Source organism: Silurus meridionalis, chromosome 3 (genome assembly GCF_014805685.1).
Source record: "Silurus meridionalis isolate SWU-2019-XX chromosome 3, ASM1480568v1, whole genome shotgun sequence".
In the NCBI taxonomy this organism is placed as follows: domain Eukaryota; kingdom Metazoa; phylum Chordata; class Actinopteri; order Siluriformes; family Siluridae; genus Silurus; species Silurus meridionalis.
In genome coordinates this window covers 14,659,754-14,687,414 of record NC_060886.1, presented here as the reverse complement: position 1 = coordinate 14,687,414, position 27,661 = coordinate 14,659,754, and the positions used below count along the sequence as shown (strand labels likewise).

The 27,661-nt window shown below is 35.4% G+C and overlaps 1 protein-coding gene across 11 annotated transcripts in view; it reads left to right on the top strand.

The window, feature by feature from the left end:
• lrp1bb (low density lipoprotein receptor-related protein 1Bb) overlaps window positions 1-27,661 on the top strand; it is a 281,217-nt gene that overhangs the window by 98,808 nt on the left and 154,748 nt on the right. For all 11 annotated transcript variants that reach the window (XR_006925101.1, XR_006925103.1, XR_006925102.1 and 8 more), the window contains 3 exons: window positions 3,560-3,697; window positions 25,958-26,077; window positions 27,104-27,232. Coding sequence is in view for 7 of the 11 variants with exons in the window: in XM_046844639.1 (XP_046700595.1) it covers window positions 3,560-3,697; window positions 25,958-26,077; window positions 27,104-27,232 (387 nt within the window). In the remaining 4 variants the exon portion in view is untranslated. The remainder of the gene's footprint in view (window positions 1-3,559; window positions 3,698-25,957; window positions 26,078-27,103; window positions 27,233-27,661) is intronic.

The window sequence follows — 27,661 nt, the reverse complement described above, 5'->3', positions numbered from 1 at the left end:
AATATACACAGCCATTTAGACCATTTGGGTTTATTAAAGTCCAATGTGTTCAGCTGTGCTTATGCAAGTGTGGTAAATAGTATTTTCCGTATGCTCAGTGGTAGTCTTTACACACAAATGTAGAAGTAGTTCTATGCATGCTTTGATAAAGGAAAGCGCAGAAATATTCTGGTAATTAGCAGAATTCATAATTCTCTTAGTCTTTATTAGAGCCCCTGAACCACTAGCCACGAATAACCTCATCAATGATCCAGTGCCATATTTTACACTTGAGTTTCAGGTGTTTGTTTTGTTTCCCATTGTATGTGCTGATGTGTGCAAGGGCAAAGCTTTTGATTTCAATCTCAGCAGATCACACCACAGCAATTCCAATGATGTTTGAATTTTAGCTGCAACAAAATATTCTTAAACTGGGTTGATTGCTTGCAAAGCTTCAAAACCACATTTTGTATTGAAAATGCCATTAAACAGTTGACTTTGAACCTTGACAATCATATTGTAAACCTGATATTTGGGTTTCTTTTTCTTCATCCTCAACATCCTTCTCACTGTGAGGTGTGACAGCAGGTATATGAATCCAGTTTCTGACAAATTTCCAACTGCATCAGGCATGGAAAGCTTATCATTTGTAATTGTGTTTTATTTATAACTGTATTTGTATGGTCAGTTCCTGATTTGGGGTCAGGAATAGCTCAGTAATAAAGATGTCGTACTTTTAATCAGAGGGTCATGAGTTCAAATCCTGCCACCACTAAGCTTTTGCCAACTGTAAATGTAAATTCATGTGAATTCATCTAGACATTATGTCACTTTATAAATGTAATAGTGTACAGTATTAGACCTCGCTGCGGATTCCCGCAAATTTTAAGATAATCCGCAACTTCCTGTTAGTAAGGTTCCAAATGAGAACCTGTACATTTTCCGAGCAAGTTCTGAAATGCAAATTATCGGTGGTTAACTGTATGTCATTAGTAAAACTTTATCATATTTAAAGTATTGTACCCCAAAAATATATAGCATTTGTGAAATTGTATAGAGGAAAAATATATGAAGAGTAAGTTCAATCAGTTTAAAGCTAAGCTGTCTGTGCAGCCTCCAAGTTTTGGGGAAACCTTTTTTCTCACATATACATTACAGCACAGTGTTTGCAAATTGAGGGGGGAAAGGGCAGATCTCTGGATCCTGTTCTCACTGTACAATCAGGTTCTTGTTCTGTGCTGGGGATGTGGAAACTGGTATTAATATGATGATTGTTATTATTATTATTTTGTATTTTTTTATTTATTTTTGTCAGTTGGATGTGTTATGGACTCTCAGCTTCTTTTCTGCTATAACGAGTGTTCATTTAATTACTGTTGGCTTTCAATGTCTATTATTATAAAGTACTTCATATTCAAGTAATTCAGGTCCCACTGAAATGTAGTCATTACTGTAAAAAAGTGACATGCAGTGGCAAACATGGCATTTTATTTAATTAGTGACATGTGCCAAAAACCTTCAACTGACCCCGTAGTAGAATATAATGTGCGGATTTGCATTTAAAGACTGTCAGAATTGATTGAAGCCCTTTCAATGCAGAGTAAAGGTCATGTGCAGTGCTCTAGTGCAGATTCATACTGTACTGCAGTCCGTGGTTGTAAAAGTCTAACAGCTGTCTGATCAGAAACCTTTTACTGAATCTATGGTGCAGCAATTTAACATTGCACTCTCGAAATAGCAATCCACACTTGTGAGTTGGAAAAGAATGTTGGCAACAACGCAATTTTTCGCCTCTTTAATTTCATTAAGGCTAATACTGACTTATTATTTGACTTATTTCTCACTGTTTTGGTTACATTTAAAGGCAGCATGAATTTGTATCTCTGTTTTCAATGTTATATATTAAATGTATCTGGCACACAAACACACCTGCATACAAGGAAAATGGGAAAATATATAGCACATAGAGAGAGGTTGCTTTCCTGTACATGTGATCCGTAGTATTTGTTACTTTTTTAAAACACCTGACAATTTCACTTCACATTGGGGATTATTTTGGTTGCTAATGGGGACAATGTCAAACACACACAAGTGTGCGGACATTTCTTGACATATCCACTATGGGGACAATTTCAGAGCACACACATATCTGTGTTATTTAATAAATAGTAGGGCTGCTGCTATTGATTATTTCAGTAATCGAGTATTGATTATATTCTTGATTAATCGAATAATCGGATAAGAAGTACTTTTTTTTATTAAAGAGCAATACTAAATAAGAGAGTGAAGATAAGACGGGTCTCTTAAAATAAACAAGTAAATGGTTTCTTTTGTAGAAAAAATTTCATTTTGATTGATGAAATTGCTAAACCCATTTAGTGCATTTAATTGCCATATTACATCAAAATGCAAATACAGTGCGTTGAAAAAGTCCCTCCGCAGTGGCCGCTTAGAGTGGGTTATGGGAAAATGTTTGTTGAATGGAACTTATAATTATTCTCACTCATGTATTTATTTATTAAAACTCGCACAGTATCGTGATGTGGTATTCTTGTCTACGGAAAGCTGCTTAAAATCTTTCATGCACTAAATCTGTGTATTTATCTCCAGCTTTAAAAACGTGCTCCTCTACCTGCTCTACGCTGCCACTGAGGAGGGACATTTTGAGAGCACTGTATATAAATAAAAATATAGAAATCAATTTTAAATTACTGAAAAAACGGCAACTGGTGTGCAGTGTATTCTATTGTTTTAGTTTGAAATGATCCCAAACTTTGAAAACTTTCTGCCGTTTTCTTTGCCCTGAATCTTCTCCTCACTGTTTTCTCTACGTTCCTTTATTTTTCATTCAGCATTATCTTCTGTGTTACCTGTGCAGAGTTTGTGGTGCATCAGTAATAATGGTCCGTGGGAAACACAGTGCGCCATGTGTAGTTAAACGGACTAAAGAAAGTATTTTAATTTGTAATTGAAATAATCAAGTTACTCGAGGAATTGTTTCAGCCCAATAAATACACACCAAAATTTGTGCTGCAAATTAATTTGCTGCATATTAATGAAGCTAAAGGTATATGGTACATGTGCTGGCATAGATAACCATTATAAAGAAACATACTGTACATTCACAAACAGCCTTCATCTTCAGACAATGGTTGTGAATGTGTTTAAATGGCTTTCTCAGAGTTGGAGTTTGCCTGTGGCAAAATGGTGCCATGCAAAATAAAGATGTAGTACAATTATGAAGTAAAAAAAAAACACTCCTTTAAATGACAAAGAAAAAAAAATGGCCTTACTTCTTTAAAAAACGGTAATGGATAAGGAAGGCAAAATACTATATTTCATTTCAGTTTGGACTGTAGACTGTATCATTATTAGTGACATCCGTAATAACAGCAATCATTGATGTTGCACTTATTATTATTATTTTTTTGCAATTTAAATGTGGCGTATTATTGCAGCAGTTACTGTGGTATACATATCTATGGCTGTATTAGGACAGTCTTCTTAGCCGTACCCTAAACCCTAAAAGTTCCTAGGTGCATACATCCCATAGTAACCACTTTCATCATCTCTTTTTCAGGTCCCACGGAAGTAATAGTCAGATGTCACCTCAATCACATACAATGTCCCGGAACAAGAAAGTGCATACACTTCAACAAGCTCTGTAACGGGGCCAAAGACTGCGCTGATGGCTTTGATGAAGGAGTTCACTGCAGAGGTAAGACTCAACATCCATATTCATTTGGATCGTGCAGATGTCTCATCAACTCAGCTGTCACTGTGGTAGTAGTGATACTTTTGATACCAAAATAGATGTATATATCTTTTTTTGTATGATGGAGCCCAAGCCACAATTTAGTAATGACTGTAAGTCTTCCCATCATATCTACAGTTCTATTTATTTTATATACACACAAGAAATTAGTTTAAATTTTATGTCAAGATTTTACCTTTTCCAATAAACAATTCAACTAATAATTGCCTTCTAATTGAGTTAGAACTTGTCTTCACTGAAACACTTCTCAAAACAGTCGCCTAACTAGATCAGAATTAACATTTTAGAAAGGTAAATGTTTATAGTATTGTATTGTATGTGATGAGCAGTTTTGGAATTTTGTATTTGCTGTGTGGACAAGTCAGTAGCCTGGGCAGGGGTGCAGCTGCAAATTTGCTGAGGGCTATGTACAGTGCATTGCAAAAGTATTCATACCCCTTAAAATATTTCCACATTTTCTCACATTATATCCACAAAATGAAATTATTTTTTGGGATATTATGTGATAGACCAACACATTTACAGTAGCTACATCCATCTTCTAATCAACTCTGACCAGCTTCCCTGTACCTGCTGAAGAAAAGCATCCCCACAGCATGATTCTGCCACCACCATGTTTCACGGTGGGGATAATGTGTTCTTGCTGATGTGCAGTGTTAGGTTTCCGCCACAAATAGCATTTTGTATGTAGGCTGACGAGTTAAATTTTGGTTTCATCTAACCACAGCACCTTCTTCCACATGTTTGCTCTGTCCCCTACATGGCTTGTGGCAAACTGCAACAGGACTTTTTATTCTTTTTGTCAACAATGGCTTTCTTCTTGCCACTCTTTCATAATAGCCAGGTTGGTGGAGTGCACGTTTAATAGTTGTGCTGTGGACAGACTCTACAACCTAAACTGTGGATCTCTGCAGCTCCTCCAGAGTTACCATGGGCCTTCTGGCTGCTTTTCAGTTTATTTGGAAGACCATTTCTTGGTAGGTGAGCAGTTGTGCCATACAGTTTCTATTTTCAGGTGATGGATTGAACAGTGATCCGTGAGATGTTTAAAGCTTTGGATATGTTTTTAGAACTTAATCCTGCTTCTCCACAACTTTATCCCTGACCTGTCTTGTATGTTTTTGTCTTGATGATGCAGTTTGCTCACTAATTTTCTCTAACAAACCTCTGAGGCCTTCACAGAACAGCTGTAATTATCCTGGGATTTAAGTACACACAGGTAGACTGTAATTACTAATTAGGTAACTTCTGAAGGCAGTTCCTTGCACTGGATTTTATTTATGGATATCAGAGTAAAGGGGGCTGAATACATATGCACGTCACACTTTTCAGATTTTTATTTGTAAAAACTCCTTAACACCATGTATAATTTTCCTTCAACTTTACAATTACGCGATAATTTGTGTCGGTCTATCACATAAAATCCCAATAAAATACATTAAAGTTTGTGCTTATAACATGACAAAATATGGAACTATTCAAGGGGTATGAACACTTTTGCAACACACTGTATGCAAGAAGCACCCGCCTTGCCCTTCCCCCCAAAAAAAGGTTAATACAATAATAAATACACTACATGCGATAGCACCTCAAAACAACCCCATCAACCCCCACCCCCGGGTGTGGTGCCCCTATGTGCTGCTGAGCCTGGGCAAGTGTTTATTGTTTCCTGGCAAAAAAAGTAGGTTTAACAACTGGAGAAAAAATCCTGCCCTGATTGACTTTCTTTTTTTCGTTTTTTTTTTTTTTTTTTTTTACTCAAGTCCTTCACAGTTTTTGCTACATATGGTATATATGATGCTAATTCACTTTATAGGGGTGTAAAAATCTTTGCAAACTAAAAAAATAATGCTAATTCACTTCATGGGGCTGTAAAAATCTTAATTATAAATCACACTTTGGTAAATTAGACTCATTATATGCTACTACATTATTCTTAGTATTTTTATTAAATACTAAGAACATTTTTGTAAGCACTTGTATAACTAAGTAAGTTACTTGTATAACTTTTATGATAATCACATTGCAAAATCTAGTGGAAAGCCTTTTCAAAAAAGAGGAGACTATTATAATAGCAGAGGGCAAACAACTTGATAATGAGCAGAATTTTGAATTTGGATGCCTGCATATTCTAGACCTATTTTATAGCTTGTCATACATCAGTACATTATGTTGGGTTCCACTTTTCAGCCAGTTTCTGGGCAAACAAAACATGAGACTTGGCAAGCTAATTGAAGCTTTTTCCTTGCCCAGTGGGTAAGCTAATTCATCATTTGTCCACCCCTGGTATGAATTGTTTATCTGTGATGGTAGACTATGAAATCGCGCATGGCTCACAACCTGCCAAACTTACACTATCAGCTACAAAACAGGTGAATTGTGAAGCATGTTCTGAGCACCAGGTGCGATGTTGGACACAACCTACTGTTGATCACAATCATCTAAAGCTCAATAACAAGCAAGTGCATCCACCTGGCCTCTGTGATACAATAATGCACACACGGCAGGCCGCACAGGGTGGATGCCCATTAGCTGCCCAGAGATGTGACCTTTAGTGAACTGAAAGCACACAGCACCCACACGAGCTCAGCTCCAACCTGCTGATCGTACCCTTTGATCTAATGCCTGCCTGAAGAAAAGCCACTCACCCATATGAAACAGAGAAGATTACTGTGTCAGTTTGAATTTGATGGCGTTCTTTTTTGCTCTCGGAGCAACAAATTTATGTTTATTCTCCGCTCAAACATTGTTGCTTCCACACTTAAAAGAGCATAGCTCTCTAGAATCCTTAATTCAGAGTGAGATGCCAGGTAGCAAAGGCAAGAGGATTCTACCTAGCATTTGCTGAACACCTCAGCATATTGGAAAGAAAAATCGCTACTATACTATAAGTATTATGTCATATTTTGCAGAGTTTTTGTCTCTCGTCTCTTAAGCTCAGTGCCTTTTTGCCTGCCCTGAAGGCAGGTCTTGCCTTGAAACATCTTACTGCAAAAAAGCTACAATAACCTCACAAAGCACAAAGAGCAATTGATGCAGTGGCAGAAAGCTGGGGAAAGATGACGCTTAGGCTTTTTTAGGTTGTGACTGGTGTCCAGAGGCTACAGTGATGTATCACAGAAAGTTATCTTAAGGTCTTATGAGACATTAAGCTACATTACTTTCATTGTTCTCTTCCTCCATTTGTTTGTTTTTAGATACAGCTAATTAAGCAATAAAGTCAGGGGCTATAAATCCTCTCTCTGCTCTTTTCTTCCTTCAGTATTTACCCTGCTGTAGTCTGAGTACCCTGAATATTCTAACACATCTTTTTTGCAAGACAGTTATCACAGTGGTCCCCAACCCCCGGGCCGTGGACCGGCACCGGTCCGTGGGTCAATTGGTACCGGGCGGCACAGAAAGAATACATAACTTACATTATTTCCGTTTTATTTATTATCTGATTCTGAACGATGTTTTATTTTGGAAAATTACCGGATTCTCTCCTCCACATCTGTCTATGACTCACTCTTGATGCATGTCAAGATGCCTCTGTCACATGTCTTACCTCCATCCGCTACCTTCTAAAAGGGGCTGCTCCGGCCGCTAACACATAATACATTACCGCTAAATTCAAACCCCCAAGCTAGCAAAATGAACAAAAAACAACACAGTGGATTCAAGTTTATTATTATATTCAGAAAAATAAAAGTTTTTTATGCAGGTCGTATCATTTTATTTAGTTGTATTTATCCGCCACACCTTAAAGATCGGTCCGTGAAAATATTGTCTGACATTAATCCGATCCGTGACACAAAATTTTGCAGACCACTGAGTTATCAGACATTACCAATTGGTCGAAATGTACTCAGCCATAGGACTGGGTTTTTGAAGAATGTAACAGTTCAAGACTTGCTATTATTGATTAACAGTCAATACAGCAGTGGTATGATACTATTCAAAAGATTTAAACTATTAGGTTCCAAAACCCCTCCTAAAATGTTGTATTCTTTCAAAAAATAAATAATATGCAGGGCAAAACTTGCAAAAAACATTAAATAATTTACATAAATAAATAAATACACAAATCTATATTCTGCATATTCCTTCATGAACAATATATAAATAAATATGTGAGAAAATTAGCAAATAAACAAAATGAATCAAATAAGTGCTTGGGGGAAATGGCAAAAAAACCTTAAAAAAAAAAAAAAAAAGTTCTCTCCCAGCATATTTAATTATTTTTCTTTACCACATCAGGCTAATGAGAGATTGTTAATCGAACAATAAGAGGTGGAATTTATGCCACCTTGGCCTTATTAATGTAAAAGTGCTCCACTTTTTTGCCTTTTTGACTGTTTGCCTGCACAATAATGTTAGATTGGATGAAGATGAATGAAGTCGGGTAGGCAATTTCCAGAGACCTGTGAAGGTTTGCTGACACCGGTGACAATAGGAGTACATTATCTGCTGTTTGTCCTCCCACAGCTCCAAATACCTCAACGGTTTCAGGTGCTGTTAAGCACAATAATGAGACTCCATTGCACATATAAGAAGAGGGAGTGAAAGATGTCCAGTTACGCCTATGTTTGACATCTGTATGTCTATAAGGAGAACAGACTGCTCTAAATTTTTGATAACAAATACATCTGCATCTACAGGAAATGTATTTTTCTGTTTTATTTATTGAAGAGTTTGTAAAATAAGACAATGTTTATATATTAATTCATTGTTTATTTATTGATTCAATCATGTATTTATTGTTGTTTGCTTTTTGTTGCATATGGTCCTCCATATGATATAATTTTTTTGGCTTTTAATGATTTAATATTGATATTGTGATTTAATTATTTCACAATACATTATAATAATGTGTAATATAACACGTCAGAATAATTCTATTCAACATATACATGATTTGCATCTATCATAATTTGTTCTTGGTATTTGGTTACAAAACACAATGCATTCTACAACCATCACAGAAAACAGAACACAAATACCATATATCATGCATCATAAATGCTGAATGCATCATAATATTCGAATAATATTTTGGTTTCCAGCTCTAATAAACACATTGTAAACTTGCAGCCTGCTATTCAGCGTGCGTCTTTTGGGATGCCGACTGAAAATACATGATTATTATGTAGTCTGGTAAACCTGTTGGAAATGTTATTAGAGAGTGTGGAGGCAGCCGGTCTCAGTAGGATTACTAGTGGCTAGAAGGTGTTTGCTGCCTTTAACACGCGCTGATGTAAGTGTCAGGGTGAACTTAATGAAGTGCGTAAATCGAACGAGTAACTCTGAGCGGTTCAGGCAGGCACATACGGCATGTGTTTCGAAACAGCCACGCGCAGATGCACACCTGCACAACACACACTCGAGGAGTGGAGAAAAATTGGGGTCACCAAGTTGGAGCACAGCTGTTGTGTCTTTGTTGCAACTTTCTCTCCGCCTTTTCTCGTGCATATGCATAAGCAGTCCCAGAGGACGTCCCACAAAACTGTGCCCATATGGAAAATCTTCTGTTTCACCTTTACTGAAATTCGCTATGTTTTATTTTGGTCAGGAGCAGAACAGGACCGAGCAAAAGGCTATTCAGTGTGCTTGCTTTATTTTTTAATACTAACAGGTGGAGAGGAGCGAACAGCAGAGAGAGTTCAGAGAAAATCTTTAAGAGCAAAGCATGCTCAGTGTAGCACGGATGTCCTTCGCAAATATCTATTCACTGGAAATGTACTTTGGGTATTGTGAGTATTATGTATTGGGGTAGCACAAAATAAATGAAATGAATTCATCTCTCAGAATGCATTAGCAAATCCAACTTTAGCAACAACCACATGGCAACCCTCTTCTCAAATCAGCAACAAAGCATTTGGAAATGTTTTATTTATTGAAAGTCAGTCACTGATATTATCCAGTACTGTGGCCCGAATGAGATGCTTTATCTTTGGCTAAAATAAAATAATGCAGTGGGTTTTTTTTTCTGCCAGTTGATCTCAATATGTGTAGTGCATTTTTAAGAATGAATTCGGAACATACCTATTTCGTTCCAACTTTTTGGTAACTTTTGAATAGAGTTGCTTCTTTTCTGCATTTTAGTTGCATGCACTATTTTTAAAATTCACACTGAGTAACTGTCAAGTAGTGTTAAAGTATATCAATATAAACTGTTTTAATCCACCTTGCAGACCTCAAAACAGCAAAACCGGAACAAGAAATGCATTAAAGAACATAAATCTGACAACCAAGAACAGTGCTTGAGGTGAGCCTAGTTAGTGTGAAGTGTGAAATTATAACACATGCTGACTTTGATTGGTAAACAGAAAATACAAAATCCAAACTGCCTGTTCAGACCGAGGCTACATATCAGATATGTATGGCAGAGCAATATAACAAAATTAATGTTATAACCTGATAGACTGAGTATTGTCCATATTATCAGGTGACAGTGGCTTTAGAACTTCTTTCTTACTCATTTTAAGAAGTAAATGATCATTTAGAAAGTCAAAGATAGGTTTTATTTTTTTTTTTATTTTATCATATGTTTATTAACTTTATTGGCTTTTGATGGTCAAAAAACCTCTGCAAATAAAACAAACATTCATACATGCATACATACATACATACATACATACATACATTACATAAGCATTAAGTGAAAATGTTCTATGGTATTGTGTTTTTTCCATATTTTGGCCACAACTCTTTCACATACATACATACATACATACGTACATAAATACATAAATACATACATACATACGTACATACATACATACATACATACATACATACATACATACATACATACATACATAAATACATTCATACGTACATACATACATAAATACATACATACATACATACATACATACATACATACATACATACATACATAAATACATTCATACGTACATACATACATAAATACATACATACATACATACATACATACATACATAAATACATTCATACGTACATACATACATACATACATACATACATACATACATACGTACATACAAAATGACCCAAGTTTGATTTTATGTGATCAGATCCAGTGTGATGTTTGCTGTAAACATATATGTACTATAATAGTCTACATCATATATTAAGGGACATTTTATATTTAATAACTACAGTAATTAGGATCCTTTTTTTTTGCCATTGCTATTAGTGTATAAATAATTTAATAGCAGCCACTTAGTAATACGCTTTAAGATGAAGCATGGAATTGCTTCATGCTCATAGTTAATTATTTTGTTTCTCATGGCAAATGTGCTATGTTGCTTATTTTTGTGTGAAGATTTCCATTAATATTTGAAAAGTAGTGCAGTATTTGTTGTTTATTTGTTATTTGAGACATAAATCAGAATGCAGGCTTCAACACATATAAAGCAGCAATTGGAATAACAGGATTGCCTTAATATTTCATAAGGCAAATTAGGCATCATGAACAGTTTACACTTCTTGACAACAAAGTGTTAGTAGGAATTAAATACGAATTGAAAACAGATCTGTGCCTTCAATTGTTTCAGTTAGAGAGTGTGTCTCTTTTTTCCAGTACCTTTAGAAAGAAAAAAGGTTGTTTCTCTTCTGCTTTGTATTCTTCCCATCAGGGGGACTGCAATAACATCATTGCTAACAGTTTGTCACATTCAGTCTAAATTAGTTTTGATTTCATGCTGATTGTTTGTACTAGCCTGGATTGGATTAGTTTCTCCTTATTGAGTGGCTGAGATAATAACCACAAAAGCATTATCCTAGAACTCTAGATCTCTGTCTGAGCCGGGTTTTGGCACAGGGAAGTAGGCAGCTGCCTGGGACATCGTCAGAGCTGTGATCAAAATGCAGCCAGTGTCTGAGCACCTCTATTAAACATATGACATCTGTCTTTTAGATTCTCTCACCATGGCCTTATGACACCTTATTCCACACCCTCAGATTGAACAGAACCCTTCACACACACCCTCATTACCATCAAATTATTCCGCACCTCTGTATGACGCTTGTCAATATGTCCAAATGTTCCAAAGCCAGTAGTGAGCACACTATCAGCATCTGCAGATGTTTTTGTTGATATAGACTGCTGATTGATGAACTGCGCACATATATCTATCGGCAAGTTAAAAAAAGAGCTTCTATCTCTTATATATGAAAACCAAATGACAGCCAAAATAGAATAATTAATTGCATGTATTCAATTGTGCAGTACACTATACTAATGGTATAAATACCAATTTGCTGGAGGTTCAAATGCACAACAACTGTCTGTACAACTGCATATTTTCAGTTTGAAAAGCAATCAAAAAAGAACATTATGATAAATTGCCCCTATTGTCAATCAGGTAGATATTTTCATAGTGAAATTATTTGCCCTTAGTATTTGAGGGAGACAGAATTGTACATAGATAATGCCATCCTTGCGTAATAATGAAAAACAATGTTGCACATGTACTTTCCCCTCCCTCTCTCTGCCTCTCAACAGCATTCAATTATCTCACTTGATTAACTTTTCATTACCAACCATTCAGACAAATAAACAAACAAACAATTCTCAGTGGGGCCATGGCAGCATTGATAAGAACGGTCTCTGATTCAAATTATGAATATCCATAAATAGAGCACAAATCATTTACTGTGCATTTTTCTATTTAAAGCGTTCACCCAAATGTATTTCATTACCATATTTATTACATTCATATTGCCATTTAGGATAAATTCTGTTTTTTGTTACATCGGCACAGTGAGGACTTATAACTAAACTGCACACATCAGTTTTCAGACATCTATGGGCTTACAGGTCATTCATACAGAGAAGAACTGTCATTTCCCAGTAGTGCATAATCTAGATATTTTATATTTAATCTAGATATTAAATGTTTTTCTGTGTTAAAAAAGTTCAATTCAAGAGCATTATTAACTTAATACACATGCCACTGTGTACACATGCAGAAAGCAGACACTGATCATCTCAAATAACTTTTTCTTTGGTTTTATTGGTCTGGTTTTACTGTGAGCAGATGAGTGCTTGGTCATTTTATTGATCTAATCATGAACATGGTTTTATTACAGAGGGCATGTTCATTGAACAAAAATACCAATATTTTAATAATTCACCAACTCAGTATTATAAATTAAATGTGTAATAAAATAGCCTGAACACAATACACTATCATGAACTTGGCAGTCAGTACATGGTCTCAAGATCACTTGCTGCAAATCTTGGTGTCAGTGGTAAATCAATGGTAAATACAGGGTTTTTTACAGCTTTCTATCACCATTAATCCAGTAAAGGTTTTATTTTAAAGAGCTACATTTTAATTATTTATTCAGTTTAAATGTTCAATCCTTTGCACATCATACCTTATTAAGGAGAGGGATTTTTGTTGTTATAGGCACACAGTGAGAGAACTCTTACTCCAAAAATGTGGGATTACGGCTGTGCTCTTCACTTTTAAATTACGAGGAACACTTTGTTTTGCTGAGATGTAGTGGAGTTATTTGTAAGATGCTACACATTAAAATGTAGTGGAGTAAAAAAACTGAAAATTGTTTGATAAAGTACATATATTCAAAAATTATACTCAAGTACCACAAGAAAGTGAGAGAACTTGTTTGCTCTCTACTGTCAATTGTACTTCATGGTGCAAAATAATACACTCAGAAATTTTTTTTTTAATACTTTAAATTTAATCCAGCTTCAATCTTCTGCATGTTTAGCTTTTGAAGCTTTACACTAAGCATCAATTATAACCAATCCAAGTACGTTAAATTGTTGGAAAAATACACTTTATACATATTTCTAGGTAAAAGATCATGTACATTAAAGGTACAATCAAAAATATTCTTTTTAGGTTTAGACCTTATTTGTATGAAAGTGTTGCAGGTGCTGGATCAAGTACCGTTTTGTAATCTGCAGAATAATTACTATAATGCATGATGTTGATTAAGCCATATTGTTCAATTAAGACAAATTTATAATGAATAATGCGATAATTACAACTTGGACTACTCAAGCACTAATGCACCCCTATTTAAGAAACACCTGGAAATCTCAGAAGCACAAACTAAATCCAGATCGTTTCAATAATCCGCATGAGCCATCTCAAAAAATCATCTCGACATCTGTGTGAAAAAAATTGGAATATGGAGAATTTTTCTGTGTGTAAATATTGATGTTAAGTCAGCAACTTTGACTATGGTCCTTCATGCTTAGATTGACTGTGCATTCTGTTGGATTAAAGCTTGAAGTGTGCAATCGTAAAGTAAAGAAGCGAACCACACAAGGAGAAAGAAAAAAAAAAGATGCTTAATTTAATGCTAAGATGAAAAATTCATGCATTGATCCATAGATGAAATGCAACAGAGAGCACTAAAGAGCTGTTCCAACGCCTGGCTCCATTTACATTTACATCACCAGGTAGCATGTATTCATGTGGCTGGTGCTTTTATTCAGCGTATAAATGAGGCACTAGACAATCCAAGCATCTAGTCTTTGAACTTTTCGAATGCTTAGTTGTCTATGAGCAAGAAAAGCACCCTTTTTTCCTTTTTTTTTAACTCCCACTATTAAATGTTAGAGGTAGTTTCTTATTCCTGAGCCATATGGAGTGCTGTATGAGGCCAGCTGGAAGGCTGAAATTTAAAGATTGAAGGCGAAACACAACCCCACAAAATCTACTTAGGATTTATTTACACAAGCTAAGGAAGAAAAATGAAATATGAGATTTGGGTTTTGGAGCTGCAGTTTAACCGCATTAAAGTCTTTGCCTTAAGCAGAAGTCTGGTGGATATTATTTGGCAGTATTTGTTTAACCCTGCCTATTTAGTGAATCAGACATAAAGATTGGGCACTCCTGGCATATCTATGTCTCTTTTCACCTACTTATAAGAATGTTCTCATTAAAAAAAAATAATAATAAAAATAATAATTTAATTAAATACAAAGTATGACAAAGTTCCAGTGTAAATTCTAAACACATGTGAAATGTTAATATAATATAAAATTGTGGAAGTGACTTTTAACAGTTTTAATTCAAATGTAGCAAGTTGACGTTTGGCAGATTTCTACTTCCCTTTCCATGCATAAAGAGCTCGAAGCATTTGAAAAGTGACAGGCCTCTAAATCAATACTTCATGTCTTTTTCAGGCATCCATTAAATCTTTACATCTTTCTGTAATGTGAGAAAACATTCTGCCAATATTTAATCTTGTTAAGAGGATTTCTTCTTCATTCTTATCAAGACGGATGGATTTGAAAATTAATTTCGACTCCAGCGATGCCTTTGTCATGAAACTGTCGATCTCATGACAGTACACACGCAGCTAATGTGCAGCCCCATACTGCTGCTGTCGACTGGCAGCGTTCCAAGTTGACTTCCAGTAAAATGAATGTTTAAAGCTGTTAAAACCTTATTAGTTTATTATTTGGTTTGTGCATCTTTTGTATTACGGCCTTTTGTGGTTTAATACTGCTGCTTGAAGCCCTTTCTGTATAAAGGACAATGTGTATATTCTTTGCTCGATTCTCCTTTCTGTTATACCAGACAATGGCTGTAGTTATGTGTGAACCTTGAATGGCAAACAAACAGGATAGATCCAGCTGTAATAAGCTTCAAGGATGAAATCAGCCACTAGTTTGAGAATAATAAATCCACGGCAAGCTTACAGAACATTTCTTTATCTCTCTCGGCTGCACCGTGTGCTCGGGTCAGCATCTTAATTTTTTTCTCACATTAATTAGAGTGCTCCAAGTCCAAAAGCATCGGCTGGCAGGATGAAGGTCGGCCTTCATGGGCCAAAGGCCTTAGAGGTCTCCGGAGACTGTAATTAGTCCATATGGAGAGTGGAAATTTGGGCTGCCCTTGCTCCCCTCTCATCATAAAGCAGCATTTTGGAGGGGTGGAAAAACAACAGCACTGCTATCAGTGTAGTAACTATAGGATCTGGGTGGCTTCCTTTTTGACTACTGCAATTACAGTATCACTGTTAATTTCAGCATAGCAGACTTTTTTAACTAAAGTTATTGTGTTGAACTGGTTGGTTATGATTTAATCCTGACCATTGCTTAGTCACAACCTGAAATAGTACTCATTAAATAATACTACAATTTCAGAAATTATATATTTAAATTACATTTTTTAGACTGTACCAGTGGAGAAATTATTTCTGCTGGCGTATGTAAATATCCAATGATCAGAAAAAAGCCAGTCATTCTGTATGCAGTAGATTGAATGTGATTCTGTTTCTGTCTTTTCCCTCCTCTGCTTTTTTCCAGAGAGCTTCTTATACTTAGCCATTTCATATGAACACTGACTCATGATCCTGCCATGCTCATGACAGCGATCTACAGTCAGCCATTACTGACTTTTTGACCCAGAACACATGATAATTGCATCAGCATTTTTCTAATTTGAGTTTAAATTTGTGATATTTAAAAATGTTAATGCCAAAACATATCAGTGCAATATATATATTTATTAGGCTATTATATTATTATAAAATACTATAATAATGTTGTGTTAAACACATTACAGGAGCGAGATTTGATTTTTTTAATTTTTTTTTAATTGGGTACAGATTCACAGATGCTTTCACAGCTTTGTGCCATTATAGACCCAAGAAGGGAAGGCATTTGACAGCAGGGGATGCAAAATAGAGCACGGCACATGCTAGGAGCTTAAATGAGGTTTCATCATTCCCAAACATTCTTTATGTTGTGTTAGATGGATAGATGTACACTTTGTGGTTAAAAGTTTGTGGATATGATCATCACACTTAAATGAAATCCCGTTGGAGATGTTGTACCCCTTTGCTGTTGTAATAACTTTCAGACTATTAGGGAGTCTTGTTTACACTAGATTTTGGAGTCTGGCTGTGGGGAATTTACTTGGTCATTCTCGAGAGCATTGGTGAGGTCAGGCACTGATGTCAGGTAAGAAGGCTTGGGACTTTCAGTTTATCCCAAAGGTGATGAGGTCTGTGCTCTGTTCAGGACACTTAAGTTCTTCTACTCCAAGCTTGGGAAAACATGTTTTCATGGACCTAACTCAGCACAGTTTTTAAGCATATGCAAACTTGGCGGTCGCCTAGGGCGCAACCAGCTGGGGGCCACCAGTAAGTGTCCCCTATCACGCCGCCCTCGCTCATTTAAATTATTTACCTGTTTTTTGCTGAAGTTTATTATACAGTAAAGTGCAACCTCAATACTCGTGGGGGTTACGTTCTATGACCCCTCGCAAGTAACAAAAAATCACAAGGTTTTGACTCTTTCCTTTTGATGGTTCCTTTTTCAAGGGGAATACAGTAAACAGTAAACTTAATAAAAAATGTATATTACTTGTCATAACTGTTTTATTGACTTCTTTAAATGAATAATAGACTTTAAAAAAAATTTTTTATGTCATTTATTAGTACAAATTCTGATTTTAAAATCACGCAAACTGTCTCACGAGTTTCTCTCAGTCTGGTTCCAAATGAAAAGATGCAAACCATCGAGGTTGCGAGTGTCAAGGTCGTGAGTATCGAAGTTCCACTGTATATGTTTACATACTTGAATTCAGGTAATTTTGCAACGATTATCAAATGTGTTTAATTTTTTTTTATAGAAGGTTGCGAACGATTTGTATGGTGTGGGGGTGGAGCATTTTGGTGGGAGGGCTGAGCCATTGAGGGGATAACAATAGGAATCCTACCTAGGGTGCCAAAAAGGCTAGAAACAGCCCTGCACTCAGTGTACACGGGGATCACTGGAACATTTGTTCCTCTTAGTTTAAGTGAGTTAATTTGAGACAATTGTGAACCTTGTGGTACAGTATATGGCTGTGATGGTGAGGCTGTGATTCTCAGCCATACAGTGCACCTCTTTGTCTGTAACTCTTTGACAGTTTTTGTTTGTGGTTTCTTTTTGGTCAATGTAAAGTCAGATCTTGAGGAGGAGAAAGTGCAAATCCATTTGTAAGGATATATTCTTCTTTTGATACTTCTTCAAAATGCCAGAATCGTAGCAGTTTAGACACTGAAAATGAAATGTTATACAGAGTTTGCATATGGATATTAGTTTTGCCAGCCATTGAGTGTTAGTCATAAAAGCTATACTTGTAAATGTATAATTTGCAATTGCTTTTGATTTATATCTACAATTATACACGTACACACACACACAGGGAATGCATTTGCAGATATGTTTGAATTAGCATTTTCTAATTAGTATTTGAGTTTGAATAAAGTTCTGTGGTATGCTGCCATAATAACGTGTGCATGGTGAACTTTAGGAAAACATGGAGATTTTAAATGTCATTTTTGTTTTTTACTGTTTGGAGAACAGAGATAATATTTGTGTGAGCATCGTACAAATCAATCTGGTCCTGAGTCATTTTGATATAACATTTTGGATTGGGGCACATTAGGAGTGCATAGCATACTTCTAATTGTGTCTATTGCATGCATAGTGAAAATAATCTTGCTTTGCATTTCTGCAGTTAGTAAGCAAGCAGCAGGACTGTAATTTTGAATCCAGTCAGTAAAAGAAGCACAGCGGATAAAATGCACAACGCGGAGTGTTTTAGAAGAACCCTTTTGGGATTAATTCCTCATCTACTTCCTGATGTACAAATGGCCTTACTCATCTGCTGAGGTGTTTACAGTGGCTCCCAAATGACTTTTAGATTTCAGAATGACTTTTAGATTTCAGCTGATGCCTAGCTCAAAGGACAGCGTTCAGATGTTTATTACAAGAACACACTGTACCCTTAAAGTGAAAGTCATTTCATATTTATTGTCACTCTTCAATAAATTGTGGCGCAGTGCTGTATTTCTACATCGGTGCATTAACTGGAGCCGAAGATAAGAGTGTCTTGCTATTATATGCAGTTTGTGTGCTCTGGGAGTTTACTAAACGCAGCCATGATAACTTAGCTTGTTTAGCCCTGTGTTATTTTTTTTTTACCCTCAAACATTTAGTTGATATAATGTTCTTCAAAGATTCTTTTCAAAGCTTTAAAAAAAAAAAAAAAAAAAGTAAAAGGTTCTTCTGTGGGCCACTGTTGGTTTATTGTCAGCTTGGCATGTAACGCAAGAAAGTAATTACTGAGATATCGGCCAGTTGAGGAACAGTTTTTAGAGTGCTGAACATTTGTAGCTCAGTGTTGCCTTTTTGCTCTCTGTGGTTAAGAATCCATGAGGGTATTAGCAAGCACTTGCACGGGTTAGCACTAGCCTCAAAGGGTTCTGGGTATCTTTCTGGTTCTCCAGTTACCAAGGAAAACAATAATAAATGTAATAGCAGAATTTCCCATACTAATGCTGGCTGTGTAATTAAAGTGTGGAGGATTATTATTAATGTAAAAGGGTTCTTTCTGAAGTGTCTTTAACACTGCCAAATGCAACAGGACAGATTAGTAGAATTTGAAAGACATCATCGGTATTTCACACTGTTGAAAGCTTGTATAGCTTTTATGTACAGTTCATAAAACATCAAGGTCTTTCCAAACAGATGCATTTTTGAGGCTTTGAGTAAAAGCCTAAAGGGATTAGATATGTCTGAGGGGCAGAACATTTCATAAAGGAACATTGGAGGAGACAAAAAAATCTTAGATAGCAATTTTCTTTTTTTTTACATAAAATAATAGTTTTACTAGGATTTAATGTTACAATATGCCATTTTCTGTACATTGCTGCTGTGAGTCAACTTTCCACATTTTTGACTTTTCTTTTATAGCATTCATTGGATCATATAGTGGGTTTTAAATGGCGAGTGATTGCACTGAAAAAGTGTAATTTTTTTTTTTCAATCTGAAACTGCATGATTAACAGAATGAAAGAAGTATTGTGAAAGTCCAATATTCAAGATTCTACACTGATTCTAGGTCATTATTTAAAATAAAAGCGAATCTGCAATACCGAATGTATTAATATGTTTGTATAAAAGGTTTCTTTCAAGCTAATTAGATTCATTAAAGCAAATGGATTTCTGGTGGACTTTGGATTTGAAACAGGATTATCAGTGGAGGACAAAACAAATACAGATGGTCATAAAAGTTACGATGGTTCGACAATCTTTTTAATCTTACAATGATGATAGAGATACGGCAAAATTGTACAAATATTTTACAATTCTCATGTCAGGCAAACACAGCAGCATCCACGTGCACACTGCTACATACATACTGTATATACCAGGGGTCACCAACATGGTGCCCGTGGGCACCAGTTAGCCCGCAATGACCACATGAATAGCGGGCCTTTTCTAAAAATAGCTGTTTCCTACTTTGTTAAATCATTGTTGATAAATATTTTGCGAAATCATTAACATGATCAGTGTCTTCACATAGATGAATATCATTAATTATTAATAATAACATATAATAAAAGGTAAAGTGAGCAAATTTTTATTTCAGATCAAACTGAAAACTGTGTGTATCAAACTGGTAGCCCTTTACATTAATTCGGTACCCTAGAAGTAGCTCTCAGTTTCAAAAAGGTTGGTGACCCCTGGTATATACTATAGTTAATACAATACGGTACTTTTTGGTAGATGCTGTACAATTGATGATAATATCAGGGATCATATGAAGATTTCTATCTATTATGATTGCTGTCACAATTTAAATGTCAAAAGACATGGAGCTTCTGGTTTTAACATTAACAATATCTGTTTTAGTATATGTTTCTGCTGGTGTTAATTAAAGAGCATTTGCATGTGTAGTTCATATCAAGTTCCCTCCTTTAATATAATATAGTAAACCTGAGACAAGAAGGTTGTGAAAATCTTTTGTCTTTTATTGTTTAGACTTTTTGATCTTTTGTGTAAAAAAAATCTTTTTTATATAATAATATATGTCACAGTAATTCATATTTATCCCACCCTTATATTCATATAAGTAAAATATATTTGAAGCATTTTTCATTGGTCTTTTAAATTTTTTCAGTACACCACACCTGGGTGACCGTATATTTCTGTTACTCAGGGTAAAAAGGTGAGGCAACACACAGGCAATAAAAAGTAGCTATAAGCAAATAACACAAGCATCACCAGGGAAATAATTAAGAATTTCCAGCCAACTGGAAATGTTATGAATCAAGGACATGTGTCTATATTGTTCAACGCACTGTGACAAGGGTAGTTCAAGGGGCCAAAAATCTCCAAGGATCACAGGTGGAGAATTGCAGAAGTTGGTTGCATCTTGGGGTCAGTAATACTCCAAATCTATAATCCAGTTTCTACAATCCATCAACAGATCAAAATGGTAAACCATAAAAGCGGTTCTTTCTAATTGTCTGTATGTATTTTCGTTGTAATATAAATAGATAAATATATTTGGGCTGTCAGTAGATTAAAATATTTAATCGTAATTAATCGCAACTTAATCGCACATTTCTATCTGTTTTAAATGTAACTTAGATTAATACTTTTTAAGTTATTACTCTAATCAACATGGCCTTAGACAAATATGGATGCTTTATGCAAATGTATGTTTATTATTAGTGAAACCAAACTCAACATAGAACATGAAGACAAAATGTTCTTTTAAATGTTTTAAAGTAATGATGGTGTTTTAAATTATGTAAATCATCAGGACACAAAATGTAACTTTTCCACACAGATGTTTTCACACGGACGGTTTTAATTGCCAAATGTTCGCGTTGTTGCAGATTTTGGTGCTTAATTTAAGCCTTGGCGCATCAGTAAAACAAATGTTTAGTGATTTAAAGAAATTTAGGGTGGAGTTTATCTATAAATATTTTTATATCTGATATAAAAATATCTGTTTTTTATATCTGATATTTTATATATATATATAGTATATATTTATTTATTTCTTTATTTATTCAGTGTTCTTTTTTATATAGTGTATTCATTTAGTGTAAATTATACACAACATGTATTACACATATCTTCGTTAAGAAGAAGTCAGCAATAGTTAGTGAGGGAACACACTAGGATGATGCCAAGCTGCACATGATCTCACAAGAGTTCACAAGATATTATTTCTTTAATGAAAATATCCTTAGAAATTAATCATTCTGACTCAGATTTCTGGCCACCAGTGTGTGCATGTTCTTGCAATAGCCAGTAGTCGGTAAGACAACCAGTGCCAAACAATCTGGTGTGTTTATCCACATCTCTCTGTGTCTACTAAGGGGAATGTGTGGCTGTTGCTTGGCAGTAGATATGAGGATTAGTTCTGTATATCTGTCTACTCAGTATCTGCTCTCTGCATAATGAAATTCATGCCAATTAAAAAAAAAATATCATGAGTGCGATGGCCTGTAGTCTGATGATATTTGGACAGCAGGACTTAAAAATAAATTCTGATATCTTCCTCCAAGGGAGCAAATGATATGTTCTTTATTTATTTTGTGAGCATTTAGAAGGTGTGTGTAAAATAGAAATGGCTTTGTGGGAAAGTTCACTGATGTGTTAGATTACATAAATGATTGAAAAAAACATTTAATTTGTTTGTTTTTTTTTTTTTTGATTAAGAAATGGAACAAATTGTTTTGAAAATGTTATTTTGTCTTAAATTGTAGCTAATGCTACATGATCTTTTAAAGAATCTTTGATGTGCTTTGATAATTAAATGTATTTAGCTGGTTGATCTTGTACAAGACTTGCTCCAGTTAATGATATTCTTAGCGAATCAACTAAGACTGCTGTAGCATGTGACACATTTTTTTTATCATTGATAGATTTTTTGGAAACCAGATTTTAAATAGGTGTTTCTATTTTTTTTTTCTACTTTCAGGGTTAGTTGGTTCTCTCTCTCTCTCTCTCTCTCTCTCTCTCTCTCTCTCTCTCTCTCTCTCTCTCTCTCTTACTGGCTGAAAATGATAATTTTTCTCCAAATAACAGTATACCGTGAAAATAATATAATATACCATCAAACTGAAGAATTTAGACTCTTTGACTGCACAGCATTGAAATGTGGTGCCGTTGGTTAAGGAGATGCAAAGCGATAGAGCAGATCACATACTTTATGTCCTACATTACAGCCGCAGTTCTATTGCCAAAGCTTTCATATTTTAATGAATTTATTTTAATAAAATTTAATGAATGAATGGACCTTTAAATCATTTTAGTAATTTAATTTTAATAATAACTATGATCTACCATTTTACTGTCCGAGTAAATGCGATTAACAGTGACTTCTTCTGTCTACTATTGCATTTGCTATTGAAATATATATATATATATATATATATATATATATATATATATATATATATATATATATATATATATATATATATATTTCAAATAAAAATATCTTGAATAAAGTCAAATGAATCTGTATTGTCTATTATCATTTTACCATCAATTAAATATGTGATTTTTAAACATAACAACTATTTTATTGTTTATCATAAATGGATCAAAATCAGATTCTTTTACTGTCAGAAATATTTCCAGCTTGAATTAAATACAAATGGCTTTGTTAATAAAATTATTTTATTTATTTATTTATTTTTTTTGCAGTACTAGGGTTTTAGGGACACTTATATTAAAATTTTATAAATCTAATTTATGTGCCCTGGAATATAGTGATAAACCACTCTGATTTTTTTTACACTATTAAGGGCCTATTAATGTTATCATTCATTTGGTGTGATTTAGCTTATATACAGTCACGGTTCTCGAATCGGTGTTCGGAGAACATTGAATAAATATAGTGTCATTTTAGGCCTTATCGTCATTTACATGCGGTAGCCTGGGACTGCCTTACGATTACCATATGAAGTTCTGAATAAAATCATTTTTGCTGTGGGTTTTTGCACAAGTTGTACACTTCATCGCCCATAGATCATCTGTAAAATGCTACCCAAAGCTGGAGGCAACAAATAGAGTAATATAATGTCGTTGTATGCTGTGGCATTACAGTTCTTGTCACTGGGTTTGCTGGATAAATACAAAGGCAAGATTAAAAAAAGTCTTGGTTGAAATACACCACATGAACAAAAGTTTGCGGACACTTGATCATAAAATTCACGTGATTTTTAAACATTTAATTCCAAATTCAGTCCCCATTTTCTGTTATAATACCCTCCACTCTTCTGGGAAGGTATTGAAGTAGGGTGAGGCTGCTCTAAAGCAGGTCACTCAAGGTCTTTCACTTCATATTTCATATCACTTAAGCCACATCTGAATGGAGCTTGTTTTGTGCACAGGGGCATTGTCATGCTGAAACAGGTTTTGGTCTCCTAGATCATGTGAAGGGAAAATTTATTATTACCCACCCTTAGACACCCTATACAATTTTGTGCCTCCATCTTTGTTTTAACATACATCTGGAAAAGCAAAGTGTCAGGTGCAGAACATTCAGTACATCACTGTACAACTCTATATAAAAGGTCTGGTTATGTAGATGAGACACTGAAGTAAATAATTAAAAGAAAAATGTTTCAGACATATACATTAAGTGGTCAACAATATATTTAAAAAAAATGTAATAAAAGATTATTTTTCATTCATTTTCATTCATAGGAAGAAAAGTAATCTCTAGATACTGATAAAAATATCAATATACACAGTAAATGTTACTAATGATGTTAGCTATCGTATCTGAATAAAAATCATATAAGATTTTATTTGATATTTACTAGTAAAGTAGTCATAATTTGGTCATAATTGCAAGTACACATTCATGAATTTACAACCGCAAAAAAGTGTGAACAATAAAGTGAACAATAGCTACTGCAATAGACTGAAAGCTGCTTTGCACAAGACCTGCCATACATTTCAGTGTTTGAAAGTTTTTGAAACTCGTTTTTCAGAAATGTCTTGATGCGTTCTTTTGTTGCCAGCTCTGCTTGAAAATAATTGTGGGTTGCTACACTTGTATTGCACAGACCCATGTCAGGAGTACCATAGTGACAGCTGCCACGTGAGAAAAAATTAATTAACAGCCAAAATCACTTAAAAAGAAAATTGTCAAGTTTATTGATTCAGCTTTACTGAATATAAAGTGGAATGGAATGTTCAGTTCAAGGTTTTGCATCAATGTGTAGTGAGTGCAAATGTGTAAAATAAAGAAGCAGTTTTTTTGTACTTTTTGATGCCTGTATAATATTGTATATCATCTACCTAATTATCTTTCTCTGTACACTGGAAAAAAAAAAAAAAAAAAATATTATTTTATTTTACACCAAAGTACTTTTTTCATTATTGTATTGTATGGAAAACAAGTTTAGTGCATTGTTTTTAGTTAATTAAACAAACAAACAGGAAACACAATGCGTAGTGAGATATCTAACACTTTGTGTTAGGAGAGTTTAAACATTTAACATTGTGCACTACGTGTCCAAAAGTCTATGGACATCAGATCATCTATTTCTAATTCCATTTAACAATAGGCTTTTTTTGCTGTTACAATAACCTCTACTCTTCAGGGAAGATGATTTTGAAGTGTAGTTGTGGAGATTTGTGCTCATTCAGCCACAAAGGTTACTAAAGTCAGGTACTGATGTAGGTTGAGGAAGCCTGGGGTGCAGTCAGCATTCCAATTCATCTGGAAGATGTTCAGTGGGGTTGAGGGCAGAGCTCTGTGCAGGAGACTTGAGCTTTTTCTACGCCACCCTTTACTAAATAGTTTAGAGCTTACTTTGTACACAGGGGCATTATCAAGCTGGAGGAGGTTTGGGTCTCCTAGTTCTACAAAGGAATATTATAATGCTACAGCATACAAAGACACTGTACCCAATTATGCGTTCCTATCTTTATGGCGAAAGCCTGGGTAAGATTACCATATGGTCAGCTGTCTACAAAACCGAAGATGAATAAATGACTACTATATTACTTTACATCCACTGCCAGAACGCCTTAGCAAGCCTAACAAAAGCAGTCATTAATGCTCAGCTGATTTTAAATGTCCTCTGATTTTAGAAAAAAAGATAAACAAATGCTGATTTTGATGCAAAGCATTTACAGTAGGTGAATAGGAAATCACAGAATATACTCTTTTGTGAACTGCTGTTTCTGAGTTTTCAAATGAAGCGTTACAAGTGTTCTTATAATTTCATAGCCATGTTTCTGTCTGCAGCACATTTCTGATTCTCTATGCAGCTCTGCTAATTCCCGCCTTAGGCTTACGGCTGTCAGCAGGCAGGCGTGCGTCTCCCCGCTGATGGCTGAAGAAGTAGGTCGAGGAGAGCAGAATCAAACAGCAATTTACATCTCTGTCTCTCTTGTGTTTCTTGCTTGTTCTATATCACCTGCAGAACTCTTGTCAGCCTGCCACGAGCTCCGTTGTCGTTATGGCTGCATCATGACCAGGAATGGCACTTTCTGCTTCTGCGCAGACGGCTTCGAGGTGGGCGAGGACGGACGCAGCTGCAGAGGTACTGTAGTCCTCTCTCATTTAATAAATGAAAAGTTACAAGGTATTCACAATTTCCTGACAAATCTGAAGGGAAAGTCGGCGGGCGTGTTACGCTGTGGGGAAAGGGAAAAATCATTGCAAATCAATACAAAGTTATGCTGAGTGATCATCTTTATTCCATGATGAAACCTTTCTATCCTGATAGGCATTGTCTTTTCCAGTCCCCTTCCACAGCACATGAACACTCACTGAACAGTTTGATGAATGTGAAAATGATGTAAACCATGTGCAATGGCCTTCACCAGATTTCAGCTCAGCTGAACAGCCATGGGAGAGTTTGGACTGATGTGTTAGACAGCGTTCTCCACCACCGTCAACAAAACACTAAGGGAATATCTTTCGGGAAAATGGACCCATTCCTCCGGTACATTTCCGGAGACTTGTCAAATTTTTTTCAAGGCACTCCGAGACTGTTCTGTGCAGTGGCCCAGGACCTCACTATCACAATTTATATGTTGTTTTCTTCGATCTGTCATCTGTATATGGTGGCAGGAGATTATTTGTTTCTGGAGGTGGGAGGACTTTTAACACTTTCTGCCTGGCTTTATATGACACGTGGCATCGACTCCTGAAAGACTTCTATTTGTTTGACCTAGTTTGGTCTAAATAATGTCTCCTGAGTCAGACTGTGATGATTATTGATTGTATGGTACAGACTCTTGGTGGTCATGTCCTTTGTGTTAGGTTCTAGAATAAAACACAAATAAATAAAGCAGTGGTTATTCTCTTGCTACAACAGCGCAGTTTTTTCAATAGCACTCTTCATATAGTAGAGGAATAGGGGAATCATCTGTAAATTAGTGATGATAATGTACTATGCTCTTTTTCTGAACACTCTGGAGACTGGTACACAGAAGGACAGGTGCGCTGATGTGAGATGGCCCTTACAAAAGACAAAGCACATCCACATTAAGCGGGTTTTATGTATTTGGGTCATGTTTGAGCATACCTAATTTGTCATAAGTGACTCTTCCTCTGTGTGCAGATCATGATGAATGTGCAGTGTATGAGATATGCAGCCAAACCTGCACGAACACCTATGGGTCGTATCGCTGTAGCTGCACAGATGGCTACAAACTGCAGCCCAACAGACACTCTTGCAAAGCCGAACAGGGTAAGGATATGATGAATTAACTACTGGAATGCTGCATGTTTCTTAAAGTTATGTGAAGCACTGTGTTGCACTGAGTTTAAACAACATGGTGAAACACTATGTGTCAATTTTACTGGGGTATTTTAAATCACTTCTGAAATTCTGGAAACATAAATATCACTGATAGAAGCCCACTGATCTATCAATGGTTTGATGTTCTGAAAAATAACATATATAATTAGCTTATGCAAGATTAAGTGAGGATTAAATCATGGCAGGGCATGCTGTTATAGAAAAAGCATCAGCGGTAGGATTGTGTGTGAGGCGGCTCGATGTGAAGAGGAATGTATCACAAAGTGATTTTTTATTCATGCAATAAATCATTTGTCATTATTTATTAAATAAAATTTTGCGTGTCATTTTGTGGAAAACCACAAAATAAGAACGTTA